General features: G+C 55.8%; 6 protein-coding genes across 6 annotated transcripts; 3 read left to right on the forward strand and 3 right to left on the reverse strand.

Moving 5' to 3' along the window:
• The first annotated feature begins 280 nt into the window (after nucleotides 1–280).
• CDEST_00880 (Putative Type I phosphodiesterase/nucleotide pyrophosphatase/phosphate transferase) lies at nucleotides 281–3,627 on the forward strand. Its single transcript, XM_062917039.1, has 8 exons — nucleotides 281–787; nucleotides 845–889; nucleotides 940–1,231; nucleotides 1,281–1,408; nucleotides 1,467–1,837; nucleotides 1,889–2,127; nucleotides 2,182–2,444; nucleotides 2,504–3,627. The coding sequence occupies exons 1-8, from the start codon at nucleotides 576–578 to the stop codon at nucleotides 3,537–3,539; spliced, it is 2,586 nt and encodes an 861-aa protein (XP_062773090.1). The 5' UTR covers nucleotides 281–575; the 3' UTR covers nucleotides 3,540–3,627.
• A 1-nt stretch (nucleotide 3,628) lies between these two features.
• CDEST_00881 (Putative armadillo-like helical, nuclear condensin complex subunit 3 domain-containing protein) lies at nucleotides 3,629–7,158 on the reverse strand. The gene is made up of 2 exons (XM_062917040.1): nucleotides 4,295–7,158; nucleotides 3,629–4,237 (listed from the first exon to the last, which is right to left on the reverse strand). Exons 1-2 carry the CDS (start codon nucleotides 7,002–7,004, stop codon nucleotides 3,771–3,773), a joined length of 3,177 nt encoding a protein of 1,058 aa, XP_062773091.1. The 5' UTR covers nucleotides 7,005–7,158; the 3' UTR covers nucleotides 3,629–3,770.
• A 203-nt stretch (nucleotides 7,159–7,361) lies between these two features.
• On the forward strand, nucleotides 7,362–9,819 carry CDEST_00882 (Putative RNA recognition motif domain, nucleotide-binding alpha-beta plait domain superfamily). The gene has a single exon (XM_062917041.1). The coding sequence runs from the start codon at nucleotides 7,503–7,505 to the stop codon at nucleotides 9,816–9,818; it is 2,316 nt and encodes a 771-aa protein (XP_062773092.1). The 5' UTR covers nucleotides 7,362–7,502; the 3' UTR covers nucleotide 9,819.
• Nucleotide 9,820: 1 nt separating this feature from the next.
• On the reverse strand, nucleotides 9,821–13,194 carry CDEST_00883 (Putative magnesium transporter NIPA). Its single transcript, XM_062917042.1, has 2 exons — nucleotides 11,667–13,194; nucleotides 9,821–11,607 (listed from the first exon to the last, which is right to left on the reverse strand). The coding sequence occupies exons 1-2, from the start codon at nucleotides 12,496–12,498 to the stop codon at nucleotides 10,397–10,399; spliced, it is 2,043 nt and encodes a 680-aa protein (XP_062773093.1). The 5' UTR covers nucleotides 12,499–13,194; the 3' UTR covers nucleotides 9,821–10,396.
• A 775-nt stretch (nucleotides 13,195–13,969) lies between these two features.
• CDEST_00884 (uncharacterized protein) lies at nucleotides 13,970–16,103 on the forward strand. Its single transcript, XM_062917043.1, has 2 exons — nucleotides 13,970–15,657; nucleotides 15,731–16,103. The coding sequence occupies exon 1, from the start codon at nucleotides 14,272–14,274 to the stop codon at nucleotides 15,475–15,477; it is 1,206 nt and encodes a 401-aa protein (XP_062773094.1). The 5' UTR covers nucleotides 13,970–14,271; the 3' UTR covers nucleotides 15,478–15,657; nucleotides 15,731–16,103.
• Nucleotides 16,104–16,774: 671 nt separating this feature from the next.
• Nucleotides 16,775–17,011, reverse strand: CDEST_00885 (uncharacterized protein; the record flags this gene model as incomplete). The annotated part of the gene is made up of 1 exon (XM_062917044.1): nucleotides 16,775–17,011. The coding sequence occupies one exon, from the start codon at nucleotides 17,009–17,011 to the stop codon at nucleotides 16,775–16,777; it is 237 nt and encodes a 78-aa protein (XP_062773095.1).
• Nucleotides 17,012–24,468: the final 7,457 nt, after the last annotated feature.

Genomic DNA, 24,468 nt, shown 5'->3' on the forward strand with positions numbered 1-24,468 from the left:
TTTCAGTCACAACCGTTACCTAATCATGGTTGAGAAAGCAAATACAGTCTGAGCCTCGATAGGACCTTGGTAAGCCTAGATAGGAATCTTGCTCGTATCGGCCGGGGCCTTCTGGTGCTGCAACGGGACTCGGACTTCGCTTTACCAAATTCGGCCAATCAGCGGGCGCAATACCGTCCAGCCAGGTGCGTCTCATCCCTGTGCTAGAGCTGTCACAGTGTCCTTCTCAATCTCAGCTCCTAGTCCATTATTATTACATAGGTAGCTGTGAACCTCTGGGCCACTCAGCGGCTTTGCCCATTTCGGATCCAAACGACCTTGACGGAACTGCGCCGCTGGCTCGCAAGCGTCACATCCATTCTTCCTTCAACTCGCCTTACCTCGCGACGCTCACTCTTCTCGCACACCGTCTCATGAATGAATGACCTAGCGGCATCTCCCTATTGCTATGCAACCATCCTCCTCCGGCCGCTGGAACCCAGAGCCGACTTTTATTGTACTGGAGCCCACATCTAAGCTCCCTCTCACCTCACCAAACTGCGCTCAACGGCCACCTTGATGGACACACCAGGAAGATGTCTTTTCGTTACGGATCGGGCGCTCTGACGACCCTTCTCACGGTTGTCAATATACTGACTCCGGTGGCGATTGTCATCTTCGCGACTGGCTTCTTCCCTTACAAGCCAGTTCTCCCAGGTCTGGCCCAGTATGAGACGCTGGAGTATGGCCCGCCACCGGCTGCGCCTTTCGACCGCCTCATATTCATGGTAGTCGATGCACTGCGAAGGTAAACGGCATCAATTGATATGCACACGCGCGGTAAATGCTGATGGTATGCATATAGCGACTTTGTGTACGTGGAAGGCGCAGGCTTTACACATACTCAGGAGTAAGTGGGTGTGATCTCTGGCTGTCTTCATTTCATTGACACTAGGGTAGACTTATTCGTCAAGGAGCCGCTCTGCCTTTTACTGCCTATGCTCGGTCGCCGACCGTAACAATGCCAAGGATCAAGGCCATCACTACCGGCTCGATCCCGTCTTTCTTGGATGTCATTCTAAATCTTGATGAAGCTGACACATCCTCGACTTTGGCTGCTCAAGACACCTGGCTTGCTCAGATGAAGGCCAAACAAGCGGGGAAACTGGTCATGTATGGCGACGATACCTGGCTCAAGCTCTTCCCTGGAACCTTTGACCGCGCCGATGGTACCTCGAGCTTCTTCGTTGCAGTAAGTATGTGGTATCGGTCTCATGAGCTCTTCAACTGACCCATCCCAGGACTTTACCGAGGTTGACAATAACGTCACCAGGCACATCGATACCGAACTACAGAACGATGACTGGAGTACATTGGTTCTGCATTATCTCGGCTTGGACCACATCGGACACAAATCGGGACCACGAAGGTAAGACCACCGCTGTTGGACACAGGCTTCTGGACTTCTGTACTGATTGCATGACCAGCTCGCACATGGTCCCGAAACAGCATGAAATGGACGATATCGTCAAGCGCATCTACAGTGCCATGGAAAATCAAGACCACATGTCCTCGACCTTGATGGTTCTCTGTGGAGACCACGGCATGAACGACGCCGGCAACCATGGAGCATCATCTCCTGGGGAGACCTCACCGGCGCTTGTTTTTATATCGCCGAAGCTCAAGGCCTTGCAACGCCACCTGCCAGCCCCGGCCGCGTTTCGGGAGGACTTTTCTTATTATACCAAGGTCGAACAGTCGGATCTCGCCCCTACGTTGGGCGCTCTTCTCGGTTTCCCGGTACCCAAGAACAACCTGGGCGCATTCATATCGGACTTCCTGCCCTTTTGGTCAGACAGTGGGTTTCTACGGCCATGAACCCGAGAGTGTCTTGACTGACGCGGTGCAGAAAACGACCAGATCCAATTACTCGTCCGCAACGCTCGCCAAATCTTGAACATCGTGACAGCGACTTTCGGTTCTGAGATGTTCGATTCCGCAACCACCTCAACGCAGAAGGCCTGCTTGAGCCCGCAAGATGATGCTCAGGAGCTAGCTTGTGAATGGCATCGTGTCAATGACGCGCTCAAAGTCATGGACGACGGCCAGGGAGAACTAGACCCAGTATGGCTTGAAGCCATGTCCAAGGTTTGCAACCGCCTTGCCCCAACCCGAGGTGTAGGTTTTACTAACATCCTGCAGTGGCTCAGCAACGCTCAAGATCTCATGAGCAGCATGGCCAGCAACTACGACATGGGGAGGCTTCACGTCGGCGAAGCCGTGGCCCTCCTCGGAACAGGCTCTCTGGTCTTCGGCGTCCGGCCCAGCCTCATTCCGCTACTCACCATCACCGTCACGTATGGCATCATGATGTTCGCTAGCAGCTATGTTGAAGAAGAGCAGCACTTCTGGTACTGGGCTACGTCGGCCTGGCTAGGCTCTTTGGCCGTAAAGAAGATGCAAACGTGAGCACCCCGCGAGTGGCCCGACACCATGATTCTCAAAGGTCTGACTGATACTACAGTACTCGCGCCCTTGTACCAACCCTGGCCTCGCTTCTGCTAGCATTAACAGCCACAAGGCTCATCCGGGGGTGGAACCAAACCGGCCAAAAGCACGCTGGCGAGCCCGACATCGTCAAGACTTTCATCGTAGCGAATCCCTCCCTCCTCTGGGCTCTCGTCAGCTTAGTCTATCTCTTCCTATTCGCACAAATCCTGAGGAAACTCCGTGGCTTGCCTCGCACACTCGCCACTGCCACGTCTGCCACTCTCATCCTCTCCGCATTCACGTTCAAACTCGCCTTCACCAGTGCAGACGCTCCGGAGCTCGTTACCGGCCTCCCGGCTGTCCTCAAGGCCCTCACACAGGGTCTCTCCCTCGTGGCCCGCGCCAGGGCCGTCTTCATCGGTCTTGCCGCTGTGGCAGCCTATTCAACTTACCTCGCTCTATCCGACCCGCTCACCGAGGCGAGACACACGTCCCCTTTACTTCACCACCTCACGACTCTCCTCCTTGCAACCCAGTCCCGCGTGACAAATATTCCGCTCCTCATCCTCTTTACCTTCCAGCTTCCCTTCCTCGCCTCCCTCGACCTCGACCTGCCCGCGCTTTCCACGACTTCTCTGCTGCTGCAGTACGCCTCATTCTTCGCCTTTGGCGGCACCAATGCCATATCCTCCGTCGATCTCTCGAGCGCCTATAACGGCGTCGCCGGCTTCAGCGTCGTCGCCGTCGGGGTTCTGACCTTTGTGAGCAACTGGGCCGGGCCGATCTATTGGGCCTCCGCCACGAACCTGCTGCTGCTTCAGTACCGCAACCGCAGGGCGGGCAGCGATGAGGGGAGGGACGTGTTTCTGCGGCACGTCGGTCACATGACGCTCTTCACGGCATGCAGCGTCGCTTTCATCATGGTGGCGTGCGAGGCCCTGCGGACACACCTGTTTGTCTGGACCGTCTTCTCACCAAAGTACCTGTACTGCATGGCCTGGAGCATTGGGCAACATCTCGTCGTAAACATCATTGTCTCCGGCCTACTTTATCGCTTAGGATCCGCATGATCGGCCTTCCTCAGAGAGCTGGAAACCCAATCTGTGGTGAAAAAAAAACGAAAAAAAAAAACCCCCCAATTTCGCATAATCGATTCCGCATGGGGTCATCATTACCAGTACATAGATATCATCAATCCTTGTGAAATAAACCAACCCGTGAAGCTTCCTTGTCCCATGATCCAGGAACGGTTGTCCATCAAACAAAAGTGCCAACCGGTTTTATCAACGTGTTTGTTATGTTCACGCGCCCTCCTCGTCCGACAGAAGCTCGCTCACAAGAGAGTTGCCGTCGTCCTTGAGAGTGGTCTGGATGACGGTGTCATCGCTGTCCTCATCCTCCTCTTTGATATCGGGCTCCAGGTTGATTGTCTTCTCATTGTCGGTCTCATGCCTGTCGGACGGCGCCACAGACCCGGCGACAGACCCGGCGATAGATCCGGCGACAGACCCGGCGACCGAAGCGGCGACGGACACGCTTCTGCTCATGCGACGCGGTTCGCCATCCTGCTGTTCTCCGAGGCTGGCGATGATCTTGCCCAAGCTGAGGTGGACCTTATTGAGAGCGTTGCGGCCAGTCGTGTCGGAGATTAGCCTGTCGTTGACGGCGATGGTGACCTCGTCGTAGACCTCTCTGAGCTTCTCCTCTGTACTCGTGGGCGAAATGTACAACTTTCCGAGTAGCGACGCCACGACCTTCTTCTCTTCCTCTGGAAGGGAAGTCAGTACTGAACCTCGGGTCTCGTCACAAATCAAGGTTGACTTACTGCTAATGCTGCTGTTCAGGCGATCCAAAATATCCAACGCGAATTCCAAGTGAATGTCACCGTTGACAGTCTTTTTCTCCAAGTCAAGGCCAGTTGCAGGGTTAAAGCACTTGCGAGGATCGGTCCAGTCCACCAGACAGGCACCGATGGTCGTCAAGCTCTCCATGTCTTCATCGACATCGGCGTCATCGTCTTCCAAGCTCTCACGGACATTCAGGAGTGCGTGCAGGGCATCCAGGGCGACGGTACGCATAAGATCTTGGTTTTCGGCTCGCGAGTAGCAGAAGACTGGCAAGAAGTAGTTTAGTGCCTGTCTGACGCTCTGGTTGGTCGCCGTGACTGGGTCGAAGTACTGGACGACGAGCGTCTTGAGCATTTCGGCCGAAGCTTCTGTGTCCGTCACGACACGTCCCAGCAGCAGCTTAGAAACGGCTAGAGTAGCGGCAGCCTGGACCTCGGGCGACTTTGTACCCGATTTCAGCGCCTTTATGTAAATTTTGAGCAGTGCAGGCGTGGAGCTGAGCAGCTGAGCTCCGTGGACGTTGAGGATGTCGGTAAGGATCTGCAAGGCAGTGATCTGAAGGGCGGTGTGGCCCTTGGTGAAGAAATGCATGAAGAGTGTCAAGTTCTCCTCGGCCAAAGACCTGTCAAGGAGAGAGCAGAGACCCAGGCACACGAGGCCTCTCTCACGCACCGGCGCCTCGTGGCTGCGAACGGCAGGGACAACAAGATTGTTGAGCATTGAAACCAAGTGGTCGTTCTGTTGTAAGTTACCGGCGACGTTGGACAACATGCATTGCACAATGTGCAGGCATTTCATGTTGATCATGATCTCCTTGACAGCCTTCGCCCGAGCCTCTTCTTCACTGAGCTCTGGACTCTTCTGTCGACTGCCGCTTCGTGTAGGTGTTACGTCACCGCCGACCTCGGACTTCGCCGAATGGAAGCTATCTTCCGTGCGGTCATCTGGTGCTGGATCATCGACAATTGTGTCGTGAACATCTGCGACGGCCTCCAAGACTACTGAGCAAAACTCCTTCTCGCCGGCGTTGTCTGGCGCGCAAATGTCCCTCAGAACGTTGATTGTGAGCTTCGTTACATCATCCGGAAGCTCGGGGACCGAAAGCGACTGGCGAAGCAGAGCGAACATCTTGCGACGACCGACCTCATCGGAGTAATCAAGGGTGATTGCGATGTGAAGCATCTGCTCAACGATGAACTCCTGCTCAACAGTGTCTTCCTCCTCGTCCTCTTCGCCCTCTGCCTGGGAGACTCTCTTAATGGCCTCAATCAAGACGCTGATGTATCTCTCGAGGTAGAACGCAAGAGTGGTTACCTCTGGCAACTTCTCCTCGACCAAAGACTCGAACTTGCCGTTGCCCTCGCTCCTACAGAAGTCGTTGAAGCTACGAGCCATGAACACTGACTCTGCAGATAGTGTCTCCCAGAAATGGTTATCAAAAGTGACAGCCTCCCGGTAGTCGGGCCTGCCTTCCCAGAAACCCTTCATTGCCTCGAGAGCGACACCGTTTTCAACACCGGAGTTTACAACATCGATACGTTCCAGAAGCTCAAGGAGGCCGTCGAAGTTGGGAGGCGCGGGCTCGGCAGGCGGGGCCCCTTCCTCGGGCGGCGCAACACCGGCGCAGTCCTCGATCCATCGTTCGCGGAAAAGCCTGCCTGCGGACTTGCGCACGTTTTCGTCTCTGTCACGGAGACCCCATCTGAGAAGCTTCTCTCTCATCGAGAGCGAGAGGTGTCGGAAATCGCCGAGAGCTGGCAGCAGCCGCGAATAGACTGCCCTACGAGTCAAAGCATCTTGATCTCGGGCGCGTTCCAACAGGTATGGGAGAGTGGCAGGAAGAATGGGAAGGTTGACAAGAAGCGACCTTCTCACGTCTGCGCTGGGATCGTTTTGAAGAACTTCCAAGAGCTTCTCGAGAAGGCCGCTGGCGTCGTCGTCATCGCTATCATCGTCGTTCGCAGCGTCAACTTGGTTGCCAGCCAGGCGCCCAAGGCCGAGAACCGCCTGTGCGCGGACCATTGCCTCTTTGTCGTGGATGCGCTTGAGAAGGCCGTAACGGAGTTTTTGGAAGAGATCGTCATCGATGGCGTCGAGAGAGTTGATGATGTGCGAGATTAATTGAGTGGATCTGTACCGCACAAACTTGTCTTTGGCCACCATCAGGGGCAGAACAGTGCTCATGAGGTAGCTGATAAGTCTGGTGCTGGGGGTCTCGGGCATGACACTAGCATCCTCATCGACCTCTCCCAGAATCTCGTTGTCCTTGTCGTTCGCATGTCGCAGGAAGAAACCGACAAACCGGATCGTCTTCTCTCCAACACTCTCTGCCTTTTTGATGGGCATAACCCTCAAGACACACCGAACAAACTCGGAGTTGAAGGCTTCCTCGTCGAAATCGTTTGTTGTTGACTTCTTCAGGCTGGTCGGCTCGTATGCGCAGGCCTCCTGGATCTTGCGCAAGGTGACGACGAGCTTGCGGTGTGACGCTGTGTTCTTTTGCGCGTCTCGGAAGACGGCACACACCTGGCCACGAAGCTCGTTATCGGGTCTTTCGGTTGGGACGTCGAGAGCGAGCGAAGAAGATCGAGACGCTGTTGATGCTCGAGAGCCGAGCGTCGCCGCAGAGGATTTGTGCGAAACGGCGGCCGAAGTCCGCGTGGACCTCGTAGATACTCGTGCGGGCATCTTGGGGTTGTCGTGTTCGTATCGTCAAGGCGAGTAATTTGGACGAGGCGGCATGGAGTATGTTGGCAGTTGCTGTGTACTCGTTAATGAAGTAGGGAAAAAAGTATGTATTTGTTGATTGACGGGTGATGACCAACGCCCCCCATCTGCGAAATGACTTCCGACACACTGCACGCAATTACAGTGGGCAAACCCCGGCGCGTTTTTGTTGTTATCCAGTCTGCAACGAGTAAGTCAATAGACTTCCCCAAGTAGTATAGCGCGGGGTCAATCACCTCTCGTCTCCACAACTGTATTTGCACGTGCTGATAAGCTCAAGAAAAAAAATCCTTATCGTAGAATCGGCAGCTGCGATCACCGCCAGCCATCTTCCTATGCAGAATTGAGTGAACCTCTCCACTACGCCTTTTGCCAGTCGAGCCTTTCTTTCGGTCGGCTACTTTGCAATTCACTTCATACCGGGCTTTTTTACGCTGCAGACAACCGGATCAATCCATCATGTCATCTCCTGGTAAGCCGCTCAAGCGGTCACGAGCCGAGGAGGATGAGCACGATGCCCTCGTCGCAGCCGCCGTCGCCCAGAACCTTGCAGCAGACTCTGCAGCGGAACCCAAAGCCAAGAAAGCCCGCACCGAGGCCAACCGCTCTCTCTTCGTTCGCTCTCTTCCCGCGACCGCTACCAGCGAATCCTTGACCGACTTCTTCTCTGAGCATTTCCCGGTCAAGCATGCGACTGTCGTTCTCGACAAGGCCACCAAGGCTTCCCGAGGCTATGGCTTCGTCACCCTGACGGATGCCGAAGATGCAATGGAAGCCAAGAAGAAGCTCAACAACATGATGTGGGAGGGACGCCGCATCAGAGTCGATGTTGCCGAAGCCAGAAGCCGTGATAGCAAGGAGAGCGCCGTGGGAGCGGCTGCTGCCGGCCAGAAGCAGAAACGTACGCAAGAGCTGGAGGAGGCCAGGAAACCTCCCAAGTTGATTATCCGCAACTTGCCCTGGTCCATCAAGACATCCGCACAGCTGGGTGCTCTTTTCCGGGCCTATGGAATCATCAAGTTCGCCGACCTTCCCCAAAACAAGGGCAAGCTCAAGGGATTCGGTTTTGTTACTCTTCGAGGGCGGAAAAATGCTGAGAAGGCCCTGGAGATGAACGGAAAGGAAATCGACGGCAGAACTATTGCGGTCGATTGGGCCGTGGACAAGAGCGAATGGGACCAGGTGAACGGGACCAAAGACGCGGCAGACGAGGAAGAGAAGCCAAAGAGCAAGAAGCAGAAGAAGGTTGCCACAAAGGAAGAAGAGGAGCCTGCCGAAGATGGCGAGGCCAGCAAGGAGCCCCAGGGCGCCGACGCCGATCTGGAAAACTTCATGAAGAACCACATGATGAATCTGGAGGACGAGGAGGACAGTGACGAGAACAAGGACGAGGATGAGGAAGAGGACGAAGACGAGGAGGATGATCTCTCTGAAGACGACGACGAAGAAGAAGACGCTAGCAATGCTGACAACGACAAGAAGCCTGTCAAGAAGACGCAGACATCAACCGACAACACATCGACACTCTTCATCAGAAACCTTCCTTTCACCGTTACGGATGACCAATTGAAGGAACATTTCGTCAAGTTTGGTCCCGTTAGGTACGCCCGTGTTGTCATGGATCGTGCCACAGACCGTCCCGCGGGCACTGGGTTCGTTTGCTTCGTCAACGAGGCAGACGCCAAAGCATGCATCAAGGGTGCGCCGCGCACGCAGCCTACCACCCTCCCGACCAAGCACTCCGTGCTGCAGGACGATTCCGCTGATCAGGACGGCCGATACACCATGGACAGTCGGCTTCTGCAGGTTGCCCAGGCTGTCAGCAAGGACGACGCTGAGCGCCTGGCTGCCGACGGCAGTGCCAGCAGACGAGAGAAGGACAAGCGACGCCTCTTCCTGCTCAACGAGGGTCAGATTGATACCAGGTCTACGCTGTACCACAAGCTCACCCCCAACGAGATCAAGATGAGGGAAGACAGCGCGAAACAGCGCAAGAAGCTCGTGCAGAGCAACCCTACGTTGCACATCAGTCTGACGCGTCTAGCCATCCGCAACATTCCGCGCAACCTCGGCTCCAAGGAGCTCAAGGAGCTGGCCCGTAAGGCCTGTGTCGAGTTCGCCAAGGATGTCAAGGAGGGCAGGCGTCAACCCCTTTCCAAAGAGGAAAAGGTTCGGAGCGCAAAGGAGGCCAAGGAGGGCGAGCATGAGCGCAAGCTGAAGCGCAAGGGTATCGTCCGCCAGGCCAAGATCGAATTCGAGAGTCGCGAGGGCGCAAAGGTTCCTGAGGTAAGCGGCGGCAAGTCCCGCGGATACGGGTTCATCGAGTACTCTTCCCACCGCTGGGCTCTGATGGGTCTGCGCTTCCTCAACGGGTACCAGTTGGAGAACGAGCTGGGAAAGAAGCAGCGCCTCATTGTCGAGTTCGCCATCGAGAACGCCTCTGTCGTGGCGCGTCGCAAGGCCAACGAGAAGAACCTGGACCGCAACAGGCAGAACGCGCAGAACGCCAAGGACGGCCAGAACGCCAAGAAGAGTGGCGATGAGGGCAAGGAGTTGCCCAAGATGTCTTCCCTGAAGGACAAGAAGAAGGGCAAGAAGGGCAAGAAGGGCAACCTGCACAAGGGCAAGAAGGAGGAGACGGACGTGAAGCCCGAGAAGGTGGAGAAGACCGATAGCAAGAAGCCTACGGGCAAGGTCGACCGCGAAGACGTGAAGCCATTGCTGATTGCGAGGAAGCGTCTGATGAGGAAGAAGAAGGCCTCATCCCGGGGCTAGGTTAGGTGTAGGTCAGGTGAAGAGAGAAGACATGTGCGAGGGGTGTAATTATGGGCTCAGTGCATCACCGAGGGTTATCCAAAAGCATCGAATTTCACTTGATATCCACAACATTACGTAGTCTGTCAAGAATCCCGGTCTCATCTTCGTGCCTGTTTGCAAGGTAATGCGATACTGGTCAGCCGACTGTCTCCGTCAGCGAGTGCATACGAGTAATTGAAAGGCACATCGTGTAACCATGTCGAAGTAGAGCCCATTGTATTCGTGACCCAGATCCCAAGTATATAGTTGGGATGGGAGGAGGGAGACAAGCGAGGGGGAAAGTCTATATACAGGTGAAAATCAAAACAACGTTCCAGTATCCTATCCCTGCGCCTCCCCCACCCCAAAACGATGAACATTTATGATTGTTGAGTGGATGAAAACCCAATGACAGCCGATTCCAGGGCTTCCTTCTACCAGGAACGCCAATATGCAATGCTGGGAAAGATGTGACAATGCCTACCCAAGCCGCCTTCCCACCCTCCCGGATCAAAAGGGTCTCTTCTTTGTCAGAAAACCCGTTTCCACCTCTTCGTTCATACGCCTTCTTCAGGGTCCGTATTGGCGTCCTTCCTGTTCCGTTTCGATTTGAAGAAACCACTAAGCGTATCGCTTAGACTCCGCGGTCTTCCCGTATGGGGTTCTCTGGACGCTCCCTCACCCGCGGTCCGACTACGCTCAGCGACGCCTCCGTCAGTGTAGTCATCCCCCCGGCTCATCAGGTCCCGTCTCTCGGCATCGACATCCGCGCCCTCGCTGTTTTCTGGCATGAAAAGACTGGCCCGGATGCTGGAGCGTAACCTCCGCACGGAGGGCCGGCGCAGTAGCGGACTTTCCGCGTTCCTGAGAAGAGTGTCCTTGACCACGGCGCTGACCGTAGACGATAGAGGGGACGGAGAGAAGAGGGGGCCAGGGTATTGATGGCTATGGGGCCGGTTCGGTAATGCTGCACGGGGTGTGACTGGTCTGTTATCTGTAGGGTACTTTGGCTGTAACTGGCCGTCGTAGTACGGCGTCGTGGGTTCTGATGGCGAGAAGCCGAGCCCGGGGAAGGTGTGAATAGACTCGTCGGAAATCGTCCTCGTGCCAGGCGGAGGGAGAACCTCGTCTGCGGAGTTACTCCACGGGTTGGCCAACAGTGGCTCCACGTCCGCGCCGGTAATGTTGCCCGTTGACGCGGACGCGGGGACGCGGAGTGTGGGGATCCCAGAATCGTGCTGCATACTGAACGGTTTGGATCCGTTATTTGCATGCCCTCCGTTGGAAGCTCGAGAGGAGCGGCGCGATGTCGAGGATTGGATAGAGGTGGATGAAGGCGCCAGCGGCTGTGTTGGGCTGTATCCATCTTGCTCTGCTAAGCCGATGGTCTCCTCCACGCCGTCCACGTCGGACATGCCGTCCTCCATGTCTTCCTCGACTCGACCACTAGTAATGAGGAAGACGCCAAAAAAGGTGAGCAAACAACCTCCGATAAACTTGCCAGCCTGTTCGGCAGACGTCCTCTCAAAATCGCGATACAAGATGGCACTGCCGATGATGACACAGAGAGTGAACAGAACAAACTGGATAGGAATGACCTGCGTCGAGCTGAACCTCTGCAGGGCCTTGTTGACGTAGCGCACCTGCATGACCGCGGTAAAGAGGAGGACGAAGAGCAACGCCCATGCAACAGGGGTCTTGAATGCACCCAGGAGGGTCGTCGACAATATCGAGGACACGCCCTTGGTAGACAGGGCGGTGAAGCCACCTGCAACGAAAGTTAGCCGGCATTTCCCATCATCGCCATCGTCAAGCGCGGGCACATACCAAAGAGTCCCACCAGGCCCAAGTCGATCAATATGGTGCGATGGCCGTACTTTGGGCTCGCCCACATGAGGATGATAATCAAAGATATCGTCACAGCCAGGTATATCTCGAAGGCCAAGGTCGTGATTGCGTCCCATACATCGTCGGGGTCGAGCTTCGTCTCCTCCTGCTTGGCGCTTAGAACGACAACGACGACGCCGGCGACGGCGATAATGACACCCCAAAAGTCGCGCTGCCTGAACTTCTCCTTGAACACTATCGGCGCAATGACGCAATTGGATATCAGGGCGACAACTCCCAGGGGTGATACGATGGACGCGGGTGCGAAACCGTAAGCCAGGAAGTTGCCCAGCTCGCCAAGAGTTATCAGGATCTGGCCAGCCCACCAGTACGGCGACTGGAGGTACGTCGAGGGGCCCTTGTCGTTGTCTTCATCGCCAGAGTAGTCAGAACCGGCGGAATCTTCGGAGCGGAAGGATCTCGTTAGGGGCTGAGATTCTCCGGCATCGTGGTCTGCATGACGGTTCCTATTGTCGTTATCATGGCTCTCGTCCATGTCCCCGGCTCCTCCTCGGCCAACAGAGCCGTAGGGTCCCGTCTGGCCCCCGCGCGGCGCATGTTTCAGGGCTTCTTTCGCTCGCCGGCGGACCCGGATGCGCTCTCGGTGAAGTCGAAGGTGTGCGTAGCGCTGGACGTTGAGGGCTAAAGCGATGAGGACGTTGCCGACGATGGCGGTGATGATGCCGATGAGCGAGGACCAGTTCTGCAGGTCCTTGCCGTCGTCCGGGCGCGCCGCAGGCTCGGCGGCGACGAGCACAGGGGCTATCGTCATGGCCGGGTGGACGCTGGGGAGGAATTGGATACGTCGGAAAGGAAAAGGGCGAAGAGTAGATGGGGGGTGGATTTCGATCGGTCGCGGCCGTCTGTATCACAAGCTAATTTTCTTGTTCGCCTCCACTCGAGGCAGCGCAAGCAAACAGTGCTAGTTCGGTGACGTTGGCGATGACGACGGAGCGAATGGGGTCGGTCGCCTGGCATCCAAGCGCGGTGGATGGATGGGCTCGCGTGGGATGCGGTATCATCTGGACGGCGCAAAGGATATGGTAACAGAAAGCACCAGAAAACTGACTGGGAGGATAGGTTCGTCGTCCTAGGATGTGAAGTGCAAATTGCCGTAGCCAGCCATGAGGATCTGCGGGTGGGAAACGGGAAGTGGTAGGCAAAAGTAGCTCTGGAGAAGAGTAATTAAGGCAAGGTAAGGAGGCAGGTACCTATTGGTACCTACCTAGGTAGGTAGGTAAGGTAGCTCAAGGACAATCAAGATTTAGTGCAAATGCCAGGCGCCCGTGGTTGGCCGATGGAACTTGGCCGACGCTGCTTGTTCTTCCTGTTGCTTGGGACTAGGTAAGTTGTGTGGTGCTTTGCTTGTGGTGGTGGTGTTGTTCTCCTCTCTTTCTCTTCGACTGGGACTCGCATCGGTCGGCAAGACAGGACCGACTCGCTGACGTGGGTCTGGGCATAAGGCACGTTCCCACATTCAATCCGAAATCCCCCAGTCAAAGTCTCAAAGTCTCAAAGACGAGAGGGGCCTTCAAAGAAAGTCCCTGAGCGGCCGAAAGGACGGGCGGGGCCTCCTTTGATGGTCCTAGTGGATGCTGAAGTACCTGCGTGGGTACCATCTAGGTATCTACCTCGGCAGGCAGAGCAGACAGGTAAGTGTGGCTCAGCAACGGATCTGGATGGGGTTTTCGGGCTCTGAACTGTGCTAAGTCTGCTGCAAAAAGCTGTCTCTCCAAGGACCTGGGCAGCTAAGGTGGGTGGGTAAATACAGGTACATAGCGAGGCTCTAGTCTCACTGTTGGCATGTGGTTACCTGCCAGCCAGACAGTTTCTGTACCGGACTACGGGTACTTGTTAGCGTCCGTCCGCTGGCCAGAGGCAATGGGTCCTCGGGAACGCATCACCACGAGTGAGCGACCGATCCGACCGGACCAGGCAACGGATGAGGCTGATGTTTGGGACCCCGATTGAACGATTGGAACGTGGGTCCCGGCACGTGCTATGGCAGCGGGGAGCTAAATGTGGCTTGACCGGGCTGAATCATTCCAGGATGTTCTTGTCTCTACACACCTACCTACCAGGTACCTTAGATAGCCACCTACAGCCGTCACCGAAACTCTGTCACTCGCCCCCCCATGCACCCCAGATACACTGACCATCCAATCCAATCCCAGCTTGTTGGGGGGATGATTGTCGGAACTTCTAGAGGCTCCGATTTCCCTTTCTTTCTCTCGCTCAACCAACTGCTACCTCATTGGAACCCCCGCCGTCCGCCGATCGCCACTACGGGGTGAGCTGATCTGAACAACGTTGTCAACTCCCCCCTCATGACACTTCATCCTCGTCAGACCCGTCGTCCAAATATTATATTGTTCATGTAGGCCTCGAGCCTCTTTTGACGCATCCGGAGACAATCCGCGAATTGCCTGCATAAGTCCCAATCACAAGCATCTCATCAACTGAGACGCTCACAAACTCACCCACAGCCCGCATCTAAGATTAAACACTTAAGATACTCGGCATCTTATCAATCACTTCGTCCATTATGCCCGACAACGGTCCCTCGGACAACTTCTTTGTCCGCTTCAAACAGAAGGTGGACGACCACGTCGCCTCGGCCTTTCAGAGAGTTCTGGGCCTTCCGACCGCTGTGTCCCGTCTCAACAGCACCTGGCCCGAACCTCCCCGACCGTCCCAGGCCGACGAGCATGAGCGCGGGACGGCAATTGCGTCGGAGGGCGGCGGCGCCACCAACGCCGCCGCCCACCCTCGCACGCCGTCCTCGTCGTACCCCCAGCCGACAGTCTTTGACCTTTTCTCGTCAATGTCGCCGATGCAAGCCCTCTTCGAAACCGAGAAGCTCACAGAGTCACTCTACCAGGTCATGTGGATATCATTCCTCATCGACTCGCCCTACTCGCCGCTGCGACTCCACGACCTGCCGCAGCCTACTCCGAAGGACCTGCCCAAGGGCGCCGACCCGACCCTCTTCGGCTTCGAGGACGCCTTCGAGGACCTGCTCATGGTGAGCAGTGGCCAGGGCCTACCGGAGATCAACGAACGCGTCCGCTTCAGGAAAGAGTGTCGCGAGTCCTTCCCCCACGGCCTGCCCCCGATTCTCTGGCTTCACCAGCTTACCCGCCAGGGTCTGTGGGACGGCTGGGACACGAGGCCTGAGGTGCTGGACGGCGCCGTGAGCGAACGGTGGAAGCGCTGGTTGCAGGAGCAGGATGACCCCTTTCACGAGCGGCGGTTGCCGTCCGTTTCCAGCCAGTCATCGCCTCAGGAGACGGGGAAGCACTCGGCGGTTGAGAACGGTGCTCGGGAGAGGCTGGCTCGTCCCGAACGAGACCATCATGGGGAGACAGAGGAGGATTCATACTTGTCAGTTATAGGCAAGGCTCGCTTCAACACATCCCGCGAGACGTCTGCGTCTCCATCAGAGTCACCCGAGTCGCATTCAACCACGCGAGATCTCTCGCCCCAGGGTCTTCCCTCGGGCTGGAAAGTGGTGGAAAAGGTCCAGGAGCGCGAGGACGCAAATGGCAACGTCCACGTTACCAAGACTGTCACAACTTTCAACGGCAGGGGTGAGGAGGTTGGCAGGCAGACTGAGAGGCGTTCCGAGTACGCCTGGTCGGCCAGCTTCTCGACCGGTGGCAGCAACAAGAAAGACCGGCAGCAGCAGCAGCAGCAGCACCAAGACAGCGAGAGGGATGATAACGACAAGAGTAGTTGGTTCTGGAAATGAAGCAGAGGCTTTGTTGTCCTTTTCCCTTCTTCTTTTCTTTTGTCACTTCGCTCGGAGGAGTTATTGGGATGGGATGGGCCCAGGGGCCATCTGTACGAACAACCAACGTAGTACCGAGTGTACAGATTAAGACTTTGGGCAAAAGTTAAGGTTACTGAAACGTTTATGTTTGTAAACAGGGTATGCAGTCCTCCTTCGGCTTCTTGAATTCTGCCCTTTATCTTCCTTTCGGTCCTTTTGACCCCAACCACAGGTTCTCATATTCTACTCCCGCATGGCTGGTTCGACTCCTGATGACCCAACCAACACCTGCTTGTCTCCTTCCAGGGGAAAGGGGTTCGGAATCCTAGATCAGTCTACCTACTGCCTGCGTCTCGTTTGTTTGTGGACGTCATTTGGGCTCTTTTATTCATCAACAAATAAACCATTCAACATTCTGCCCTTGGCGTGGCCCTATTGACGCACATACGACTACTGAACGTGTTAGTCTCAGTCTCGTACTGGAGCGCAACCCAACAACTCAATAGTGCAAACACATGCCCATGAGCTACTTTGGTCGCATTAGTTCACATCTTTCCCGCAGGCTCCCGTGCCTCCCCGAGACGATCGTGTTTGGAAGCCCCGACATCAAGTGTTCATTCAGGTCAGACGGTCTTCATCAACTGCGGTTAACTCGTCAGTCTGACGAACATCGGGATGCCAGACCGATTCGCGGTCAACGGGAGAAAATTTTACGCAGGCCAGTCTGTCCCTTGCTCCCTTGGTGCTTGGCATCAATGTTCTACTTCCCTTCCACCCCTCCTCAAAGGAGTAGCAAATGTGTGTTTAAACTTGACAATATTACCAGGCCCGCGGCACTCAATCAATTTGCTCGACGAATGATGGTCCCATTCCTGGCTCAGCGTATAATGGAAACGGCGGTCTTCCCCAGCATGCAGCATCACGGCCCAAACGAGTTGGTAAATCAAGCGGCAGTCGCTTCCATGGTGCAACATTGCGCCAGAGCTCCCCGGCAGACAGACAGGCTGCCCACTAGTCCGCCATTCGTCCACGCGACGCGTTGTGCAATGAGGACTCCTCGACTTCTGTCAGGAGATTGTCTTTCTCTCCCCACCGCACCAAGCGCGGACGCCAGACAGAACCCGAGAGGTCAGGCCGTGCTGCCAGTCAATAAGACGCTGTCGGATGATAGCTGTTCCAAGACCAGTCGGCTACTTTAAGTCTGAGACAGCAGCTCGTTGGCCTGCAGTTGGATGCGCCGGGCAACAGTCCGTTACAAGGCCGCCTAGCTGATGTGCTAGCAGGCCCTGGCAATGCTCTGATACTTGATGGGGATACTACCTCGCGCTGGCAGTAGTCCCTCCTCTTCCTCATCTGGGATAAGTTGTCTTGGTGGCATTGGGTTTAAAGGAGGTCCGGTGGGCGAGTATCGAGCTTCGGTGGACGTCAAGCACGAAGTCAGTCTCGTCGAGTCGACACAGGCGCGCTCGGCGACGAGAGCGTCTGTCGACGCGAGTGCCGGGGCAAACTGCATCGCGGCGAAGAAACACGAGGATGGATCCGTTCATCTCGAATGGCGGTTGCTAGAAGCGCCATCCGGGTTCACCCTCACAAAGGCTAATATCCCCCGAACTAAGGCCTGACGATCTCTCCAATTTGGCCGGACGAGGTCGAACTCCTGCATGGGGGCGGCCGGCGCATCAAAGATGTCCCGGGACAAGCCATCCGGACTCGCACGGTCAGAGAGGGGACTATCTGGCTGTCCAGCCTGTTAGAGAAAGGGCCGGATATCGTAGGATGGCGTGAGGGTCCAAGAAAAACGATGGTTTCGGTGTCAGATATCACAAGTGCTCGCTCTGCAAGCCCGGTCAAACTCGCGGCATCGTTCGCTCTGCGCACAGCCAACAACCAATCCTACGTCGGATTCGCCGCGGAAGGAGGTCAACGGGAAGGATACAAAGAAGGACGCTGGTAACGCGCGATGTTCAGACCTTGCCAGGGTGGCCTCTCAACGCCTGGTTTCCCGTTATTGACGAGAGCATATCATAAGACTCGTGACAGCCAAAGAGACGGCAACACTATACTAGTGTCATGCCCCCTCCCCTTTCCTTGGCGTGTTGGCCCTGTCTGTTGACCGAAATAGCATCACAAGGATCGTAGAAGGCGAAGACGGCGTTGAGGTTTAGTACTCCAAAGCAAGGATCGACAAACTCGAGTCTGAGCGCGGTGCAAGAGACTTTTGCTGCCCCTCCCATCCTTCATGTTTACTATGTATGCTGATCTCAACCGTCCGAGCGTCCAAACTTTGATAGAACTTTATCCGGAGACATTGCACGCGCCTGGGAGTGGAGGGCGATCGACGATTGACAAGGCGCGTCCGGGTTGTGCCCAGTTCATTGATGGAGAGCAACCTCATGGCGGGTGCATGGCGTGGGGAGTATGAGCCGTTTCGCGATGAGCGGCTCGGGGCCTCCGGAATATATTTCGACTCTTCCCGAGCTGATGCGATTCTCGCGTTGCTCACACACTGCGTCAAAGATGTGCTCGTTGTGTGTACTTAACGACTCGGTATATGACTGCGAGGGCCGATGGATGTATGAGAGTGATGGAAACCCCCAGGCCGACGCAAAGAGAGTCTCGAAGACGCGGCAACGACAAAAGCAGGGGGGAAAAGCAATAGGAAGGGCGCTATAATAAGAAAAAGGCATTATTGCTCTGCATCGAGTCTCTCCCAGGGGCATAGGCAGAACCCCGTGTCCAGGCAGCGCGGAGGCCCGGCAGGGAACATCGTTCGAGAATCGAACGGCGGCACCGCGTCCACGATCGTCTTTTTATTCTACGGGATACATTACAGAGAGAGGGGATCGCCGGCCGGCGGAGTCCCACAGCACGCAATCCAGAAGGCAAAGCAGGTGAACCGACGGCCGTGAGCTGGAGGCCGGTGTGCGGAGCCGGCACAGACGCGCCCAAGCCATCGGGATTCTCCCTGCTCGGAACGGGGGGTGACGGTCGTGGTTGAGACCCTCGGGAGGTCGATGGATGCCACTGTCCCCACTCTTGAGACTTCCATTGCACCGTCACACTGCCAACCAGATGCAATAAGATCGGCGGTGGAAAGACAAAGAGGAAGGAAAAAGAGGTTTGTCACGGGTGTGTAATCCAGATGATGCGGCTAGGGAATGGGGGGAGTTGAGCGAGTAACATGCTGTCGACGGTGGCGTGATGTCGGAAAGCATGTTGGGGGTTCGGGAGATTTGGGCAAGGGGCTCGACTTGCGAGTGTCGCCAGCATATCCCCAGATCGATACGAGCGAGAACAAGTGTGGCACACAGCTCACCCGCTGGTGGTTCGTCCCTTGGAGGTTCCAAGTTCCAACAACCTCGATGAAGGAGTTTACCAACAGGAGATGGATGATGGAGGCACCCAGGCCTCAACCCATCCATACCGAAGGGGGTGTGTGTGTGTGCTCCAGCATGATGCGTCTCTCGGCGATTGTTGGTGCTATTGTGACAACCCGAGATAATCTTTGGCAACCCTGCTCATACTCATACTCATACTCATGCTCATGCTCATGCTCATGCACGACTTGCGAGGCAGGTCGCGAAAACGGGCCATCTGTCCTAGTCTCGAGGAGGGGGGGACTTCCATGCCATGTGAGCTTCGCGGGACCTTGCAGACTCACGCACTCGCGCAGGACCGATTCGGGCTTTGTTGAGAGAGTGTGTGTGAGAGAGAAAGGATTGACTTGGCTTCACGCAGCTAGCAGTTGGACCGTCACACCGGCTGACGAATCCGTCGTTAGCCCATGCAGGACCCCTTGAGATACTCGATGCCTCGCGGCGGCACAGTGCAGGGTCGTGTATGTATGTATGTTTGGAGCTCGGCGCATCCCCCAACGGAGTTTTTTTCGTCAGTCAGTAGAATTAGCAGCAGCAGCAGCAGTGGGAGTAGGAGTAGTACAGAGTAGTGTAGCCACAATAACCTTCGGTTAGCCGAGACTCTGTCGAGGCCGACGCGACACACACACCACAGACGTTCGATTCCCAGCTTCCGGGAAGCGAGCCACGGATGGGCGTGCGATGGTCCACGGTTGGTTGTGTGGACGAAGTAGCATCCGTTCTTGACGATCCTCCTGTTCGCTTGCGCAGAGACTAGCACCGTGTTCCATGCTGAACGAGTAGGCGTCGGATTGGTATCTCCCTTTTCCTCCTGTGTTTTTATCATTACTGAATCTTTTCATCCCTCCAGACCGCGGCGTCGAGAAAACCGGTCCCTCTAAAAGTTTGAAATCCTCCTGCAAGAGAGAAATATTAATGCAGGTGTGTTCGTTCCCCAGGATCTCATCCTTCCTCCGCATTGGGAGACCACCAACGCGTCCAATCGTCTATTCCGCATTTTTCCAAAGCCGCAGGCACCTCGTGTACAATATTGAATTCTCGCGTCTTTGGATACTTTTTATTTATTTTCATTTTCATTTTGCTCCCTGGGATGCCAATACACCTTGCTCTCGCGCGAGTGGTTCTCTTCTTTCGGGGCTGGCATCTCCCTGTCACTGTGTCTCTCTGTTCGGAGTGCTGCTCATAGTATTTACACCCGATGTGCATCCTGTTCCGATGTTGCTCTGGGGCGTCATAGCCGCCTTCACATGGTTGAGGAAGATTGATGACGATGCACCGACAAGGCAAAGGCCCCGAAGGAGCGGCCCGGGCTGACATTCTGGAAATGACGGCGTCGCAATCCGCCAAGAGGCATCGTCCCGAAGGCTGGTCTTTGCTGTCGGAGGTAGCTGAACACGCGTCTTGTAATTAGGCAAGACGGACCTACGTCAAGTCATCCGTAAGCTGCAGCAGGGAGCCTTACCTCGCTCTCATGTACTGTTTGATGAAGAACTGCACCCGGTACCCAGGCCCAGGCTTGACTGGCTCAGGACGCGACCCTCCAACAGAACATCTTTAATCTCCCGGCCGCATGGCCTTAGCTATTGTGTGCGTGTTTGTGTGTGTGCTGCAAGGCAGCAGGCGGAAGGAATAGGAAGGCAAGAATGGTGGGAGGGTTCGTTGATACTTGATGGTTGGCGATGGCGATGGCGATGGGCACCCTGTAGCAGAAAAAACCTTAGGACGGGATAGGCAGGACAAGGCCAAATTCTTCAGGTAGCGTCGACGTGCCTTCTGGACCGTGGACGAGGCGCGTTGCTCTTCTCGCTCCAAAAGACACTGACGTAAGGGTTGTCGTCGTTGTCGTAAATTCTCGACAAGTCGGACGGCGTACCCGTTTCACACATCACGTCATTCATTCTCTCTTCTTCAACTCATACCAAGCAAGTGTAGTGTCAACGTCTGGAAATAAGACGGGCTTTCTCAACCTTGGCTTAGCGCAACTTACTTTGCGTTTGGTCTTTTCCCCTCCCGAGTCTTCTGTCGCTTGATAGACGGACAGACAACAAGCGACAAGGAAAGGCAAAGCAAAGCCAGCCATCTTAGCCCACAGGTGCTGGAGGGGCGGGAGAGGGCGCCGTCTCCTGCAGAACATCCTTGATATCCAACCGTTGCAACATCGACCAGGACCGGCGTCCGTGTCCCGTTTCTTGGGCGTTGTGGAATCGCCCACAGTGCATTGAACCCCATAGCACCCGCCCACCCTCCTCGTCGCCATCCCTCCAATTGGAAGGTCCAGCGAGCGCGAGAGCCAGAGGATGGCCTTCGGTGGTGGTATCTGGTGATATAGATGCCGTGCACACCTGTTCAAGGTAAGATAGGTCAAGGAAGGGCACGGAGTACTGTACTATAACTCGTGAGAGCTGGTGTAGCTAGGGATAGGGTACTTTCTGACAAGCACGGGGTTGGCAGGCTTCGCTCCAGATATGGGGAGCCTCTGTTGGGACTTTGGGCCCGACCCGAGGGCAACGAGCAAGATGGATGGAATCTCTCTCGGGGATTTGTTTGGATTCGTTGTCCCGTCGTATTCAATGAGTCGATAAAGCGCGCGCGGCTGGGCCATGGGCACCCCCCGTACGCAGTGAGCACCTCATCAACCAACCCCATTATCGAAGAGAAATCCGAACCCTTTGCCCACATTTTGAGGAGTCCCCAGATCCCCGGTTCCCAAATGGTGAGCCGAGGAAAAGTCCAACAACGAGAGGCATCAGCAAAAGGGCTAGACCTCTGGGACCCAGCAGCGTCGCCGCTTAACCCCACCTCGATCCTCAGCATTATCAGCAACCGCGCCGCTTTCGCCCCGACTGTGCAGGCCAGGCCGCAAACGCATCATCCGTAGGAGGCGGAAGGGGGTCCGCGCTGTGTTACGAGGAGGAGACGGATTGTTCCACGGTGCCGAAGACCAAGCAGAAGTGCGAGCGAGGAGTTAGTCGAGGGGGAAGGGGGATAGGATCAAAGAAGATAGAGAGAAGGAAAGAGGAAAAGAAAGAGAGGGGACAGACAGTGACAGTGACAGTAACAACGACAGTGTCGTGTTAGTCGTGCTCCCTTTGGGAAGTCAGTCGGTCCCCTGTGCCACTATGAGATTCTGTGGATTGGGAGGACCCTGGCCAGTCCAAGTGGGACGGACCTTTCTCCCTCGAGGCTCGTCCAACGCCGCCTCACGGTTCCACAGTAGACAACGCCAGAAGGCACAGTTTCTTCGCACTGTAACTGGGCTAAACTCGGGGTGCTGCAGATGCGAGTGTGGAGAACAACGCGCTAGGAAGAGCTCGGAGTGGGGCCATGGCCCTAACGGCGGAAGGGATAGCAGAGGACGACAGGCACCATTCCTGAGTCTGACAGGTCCAACCAGACAAGGCAAAGTAAGGCAATGCAAGGTAAGGCAGGGCAAGGCAGGAACAGGCAAAGATGCGCGTGCGTGCAATGATGACCTGTGTAAGCTGCATCTGCATCCATCTGCGCCTGCCTTGCTCCATTGCTCTCTCTGTCTGGAAATCTGAAGTATGCCTGCACCAACGCGCCGTTCGTTCCCCGCCCTCGGATTCGACGCAATCCAATCCAATCCAATCCAATCCAGTCCCTCCCGGCTTCCATCTCCATTCGCTTTCTTGTCTGTCCTCCTTCCAGGAACGAATAGTCAGCCCGTCCAGTCGGAGAGCCGTGCCCGGAGCCCGAGCCATAATCGGATCCACGGATGCAGATCTGACTGCGTGCAGAATCGAGATGGCGTCAGTCGTATCAAACCCCTAGACAGAAGACAGGGACAAACAAAAGACAGTATAGAGCATTTCTCAACAGACACATTTCACCCCTCCCCAGCTTGGCCACGGACATCTCCATCTCTCCCAATCTTAACATCTCCATCTCTCTCTCCCGCCCCCCTAGATTGCCCTCGATAAAGCAAGCACCAGACAGGAGAGGCAGGTCAAATGACAAACTGGACAGGCTTCCCATGCGCTGCCATCCGGCAATCTGGAAAAGCTCATCTCCTGCCTCCAGCTTTTCCTCCGAGGTTCCGCCTTATCCGCCTGTCACCGACCTCTGTCCGGCAAGTGCAATGTCAATCAATTGCCCAATCAGACTGTCTCATCACAACCGCAATACCAATTCGCGATATGGCGTCCTGAATCAGTCGTCACCAATTTGAGATCCAAATGTGTGCTCATGAATTTCCCAACAGCACAACACCCACTACCATCACCCACCCCCCCTTCTACAGTATAGTACAGTACCCTTCAGTATGACAGCACCCTCGGTAGGTTAGTGCTGGACACGCATACCCGGAACCCTGGATTTTCTACCCGTCCACCTGCCCACTCCCGCCGCCCTCCAAGCTGCGGATGCAACACCATTTCGACTAGGGTCTTGATCCCTTTCTTTCCTTCCCTTTCCGAGAGAGAATACGCACTACCCAAGGCCACATACGACAAATCGCCATACACGGGCCACCTGCGTACTTTGCAATGCTTCTCAAGTGTCGTATCGTTGGTGTTATGGGTACGTAAAAAGAGCCTAGCAAACTTTGTTTCCCACCGGCCTCCTGGGAGCTCCATCTGCAGAATCCGGCAACCGCATCGGTGAACACCATCACCACCATGGCTATCACCACCACCGGCTGGAAATCAGAAATTGAATCCCCAATCGAAGCCACTTCCATCACTCGCTGCGGAGAGGGACGTGTGCATCCATTGGACATCAATCCCGTACCTTATCCACTGCCCCTGCAGACGGCCTCGGCCTCGCTTGGCATTCCACACTTGCTTCTGCTCTGCCGCATTGCTGCACCGCGGCTTGCCCCCCGCCCATCCGTCCGTCATCAGTGATCATCTCACGCCCCTCGGCTGCGTTGCCCTCGCGCTCTGCCTGGCCATCCGCCTCACTGCGAGTCGTGAGGGGGGTAGCTGACTTGAGCTGCCGTACGCATTACGCAGCATCATACGTATAAAGCGTGCTAAGAAGCTGGCTACCATGCGTACCTTGCAGCCATCAGGCCGGTCAACGGGCATGTTCTGTTCCAGACTACCTACGTATACCAACAGCGGCCCCCGCCGCCGTGCTTCTCCATCGCCCTTGCTTCCAACGAATAGGCAGTCGTCCCGCCTCTGTGGGACAGTGGAAACCAGAGGGAAAACGGCTCCCTCGCCGTCTGTGCGTTGGGGCCATGCAGGCACGCAACTCAGGTCCGCCTTAAGCCAACGCTTAGGCTAGCAAGCTTGCCAGCTACTAGCCTGTCCTGCTCAGCAAAAAAAGCCACAACGAGGGAATGTGGAAGAAAAAAAGACGCACTCTCTGGTCCCCTTTCTTGGTAGGAGCCAAAGCTCAATGAGAGTTCTGACGGGCCTTGACAACATCCAGTGCTCCCAATGGAGAAGACACGAGCAACAGGTTCGGAGTGGACGACAAGGGGGGGCTATTGTGTACAAAGCTCGTGTCGTGTCGCGACTCAGTCCCCAGCTGGGATGCCGGACGGACTCACAATCTGACAGCGCGCGGATTGCGGGCTCGACCTGGACCCGGCGAAGTTGCAGCGGGTATGCTCAACTAGCCCAGA

Source organism: Colletotrichum destructivum, chromosome 1 (genome assembly GCF_034447905.1).
Source record: "Colletotrichum destructivum chromosome 1, complete sequence".
Lineage (NCBI taxonomy): Eukaryota > Fungi > Ascomycota > Sordariomycetes > Glomerellales > Glomerellaceae > Colletotrichum > Colletotrichum destructivum.

What these genes read in the sequence shown, in the direction of transcription:
- CDEST_00881 (XM_062917040.1), bottom strand. Translation starts at nt 7,004, where the DNA reads ATGCCCGCACGAGTATCTACGAGGTCCACGCGGACTTCGGCCGCCGTT. An exon ending in CCTGAACAGCAGCATTAGCA is followed by an intron (nt 4,238 to 4,294) that starts GTAAGTCAACCT and finishes CTTCCCTTCCAG; the next exon opens with AGGAAGAGAAGAAGGTCGTG.
- CDEST_00883 (XM_062917042.1), bottom strand. Translation starts at nt 12,498, where the DNA reads ATGACGATAGCCCCTGTGCTCGTCGCCGCCGAGCCTGCGGCGCGCCCG. An exon ending in GGGCCTGGTGGGACTCTTTG is followed by an intron (nt 11,608 to 11,666) that starts GTATGTGCCCGC and finishes CTTTCGTTGCAG; the next exon opens with GTGGCTTCACCGCCCTGTCT.
- CDEST_00884 (XM_062917043.1), top strand. Translation starts at nt 14,272, where the DNA reads ATGCCCGACAACGGTCCCTCGGACAACTTCTTTGTCCGCTTCAAACAG.
- CDEST_00882 (XM_062917041.1), top strand. Translation starts at nt 7,503, where the DNA reads ATGTCATCTCCTGGTAAGCCGCTCAAGCGGTCACGAGCCGAGGAGGAT.
- CDEST_00880 (XM_062917039.1), top strand. Translation starts at nt 576, where the DNA reads ATGTCTTTTCGTTACGGATCGGGCGCTCTGACGACCCTTCTCACGGTT. An exon ending in GGCTTTACACATACTCAGGA is followed by an intron (nt 890 to 939) that starts GTAAGTGGGTGT and finishes ACACTAGGGTAG; the next exon opens with ACTTATTCGTCAAGGAGCCG. An exon ending in GCCGTAAAGAAGATGCAAAC is followed by an intron (nt 2,445 to 2,503) that starts GTGAGCACCCCG and finishes CTGATACTACAG; the next exon opens with TACTCGCGCCCTTGTACCAA.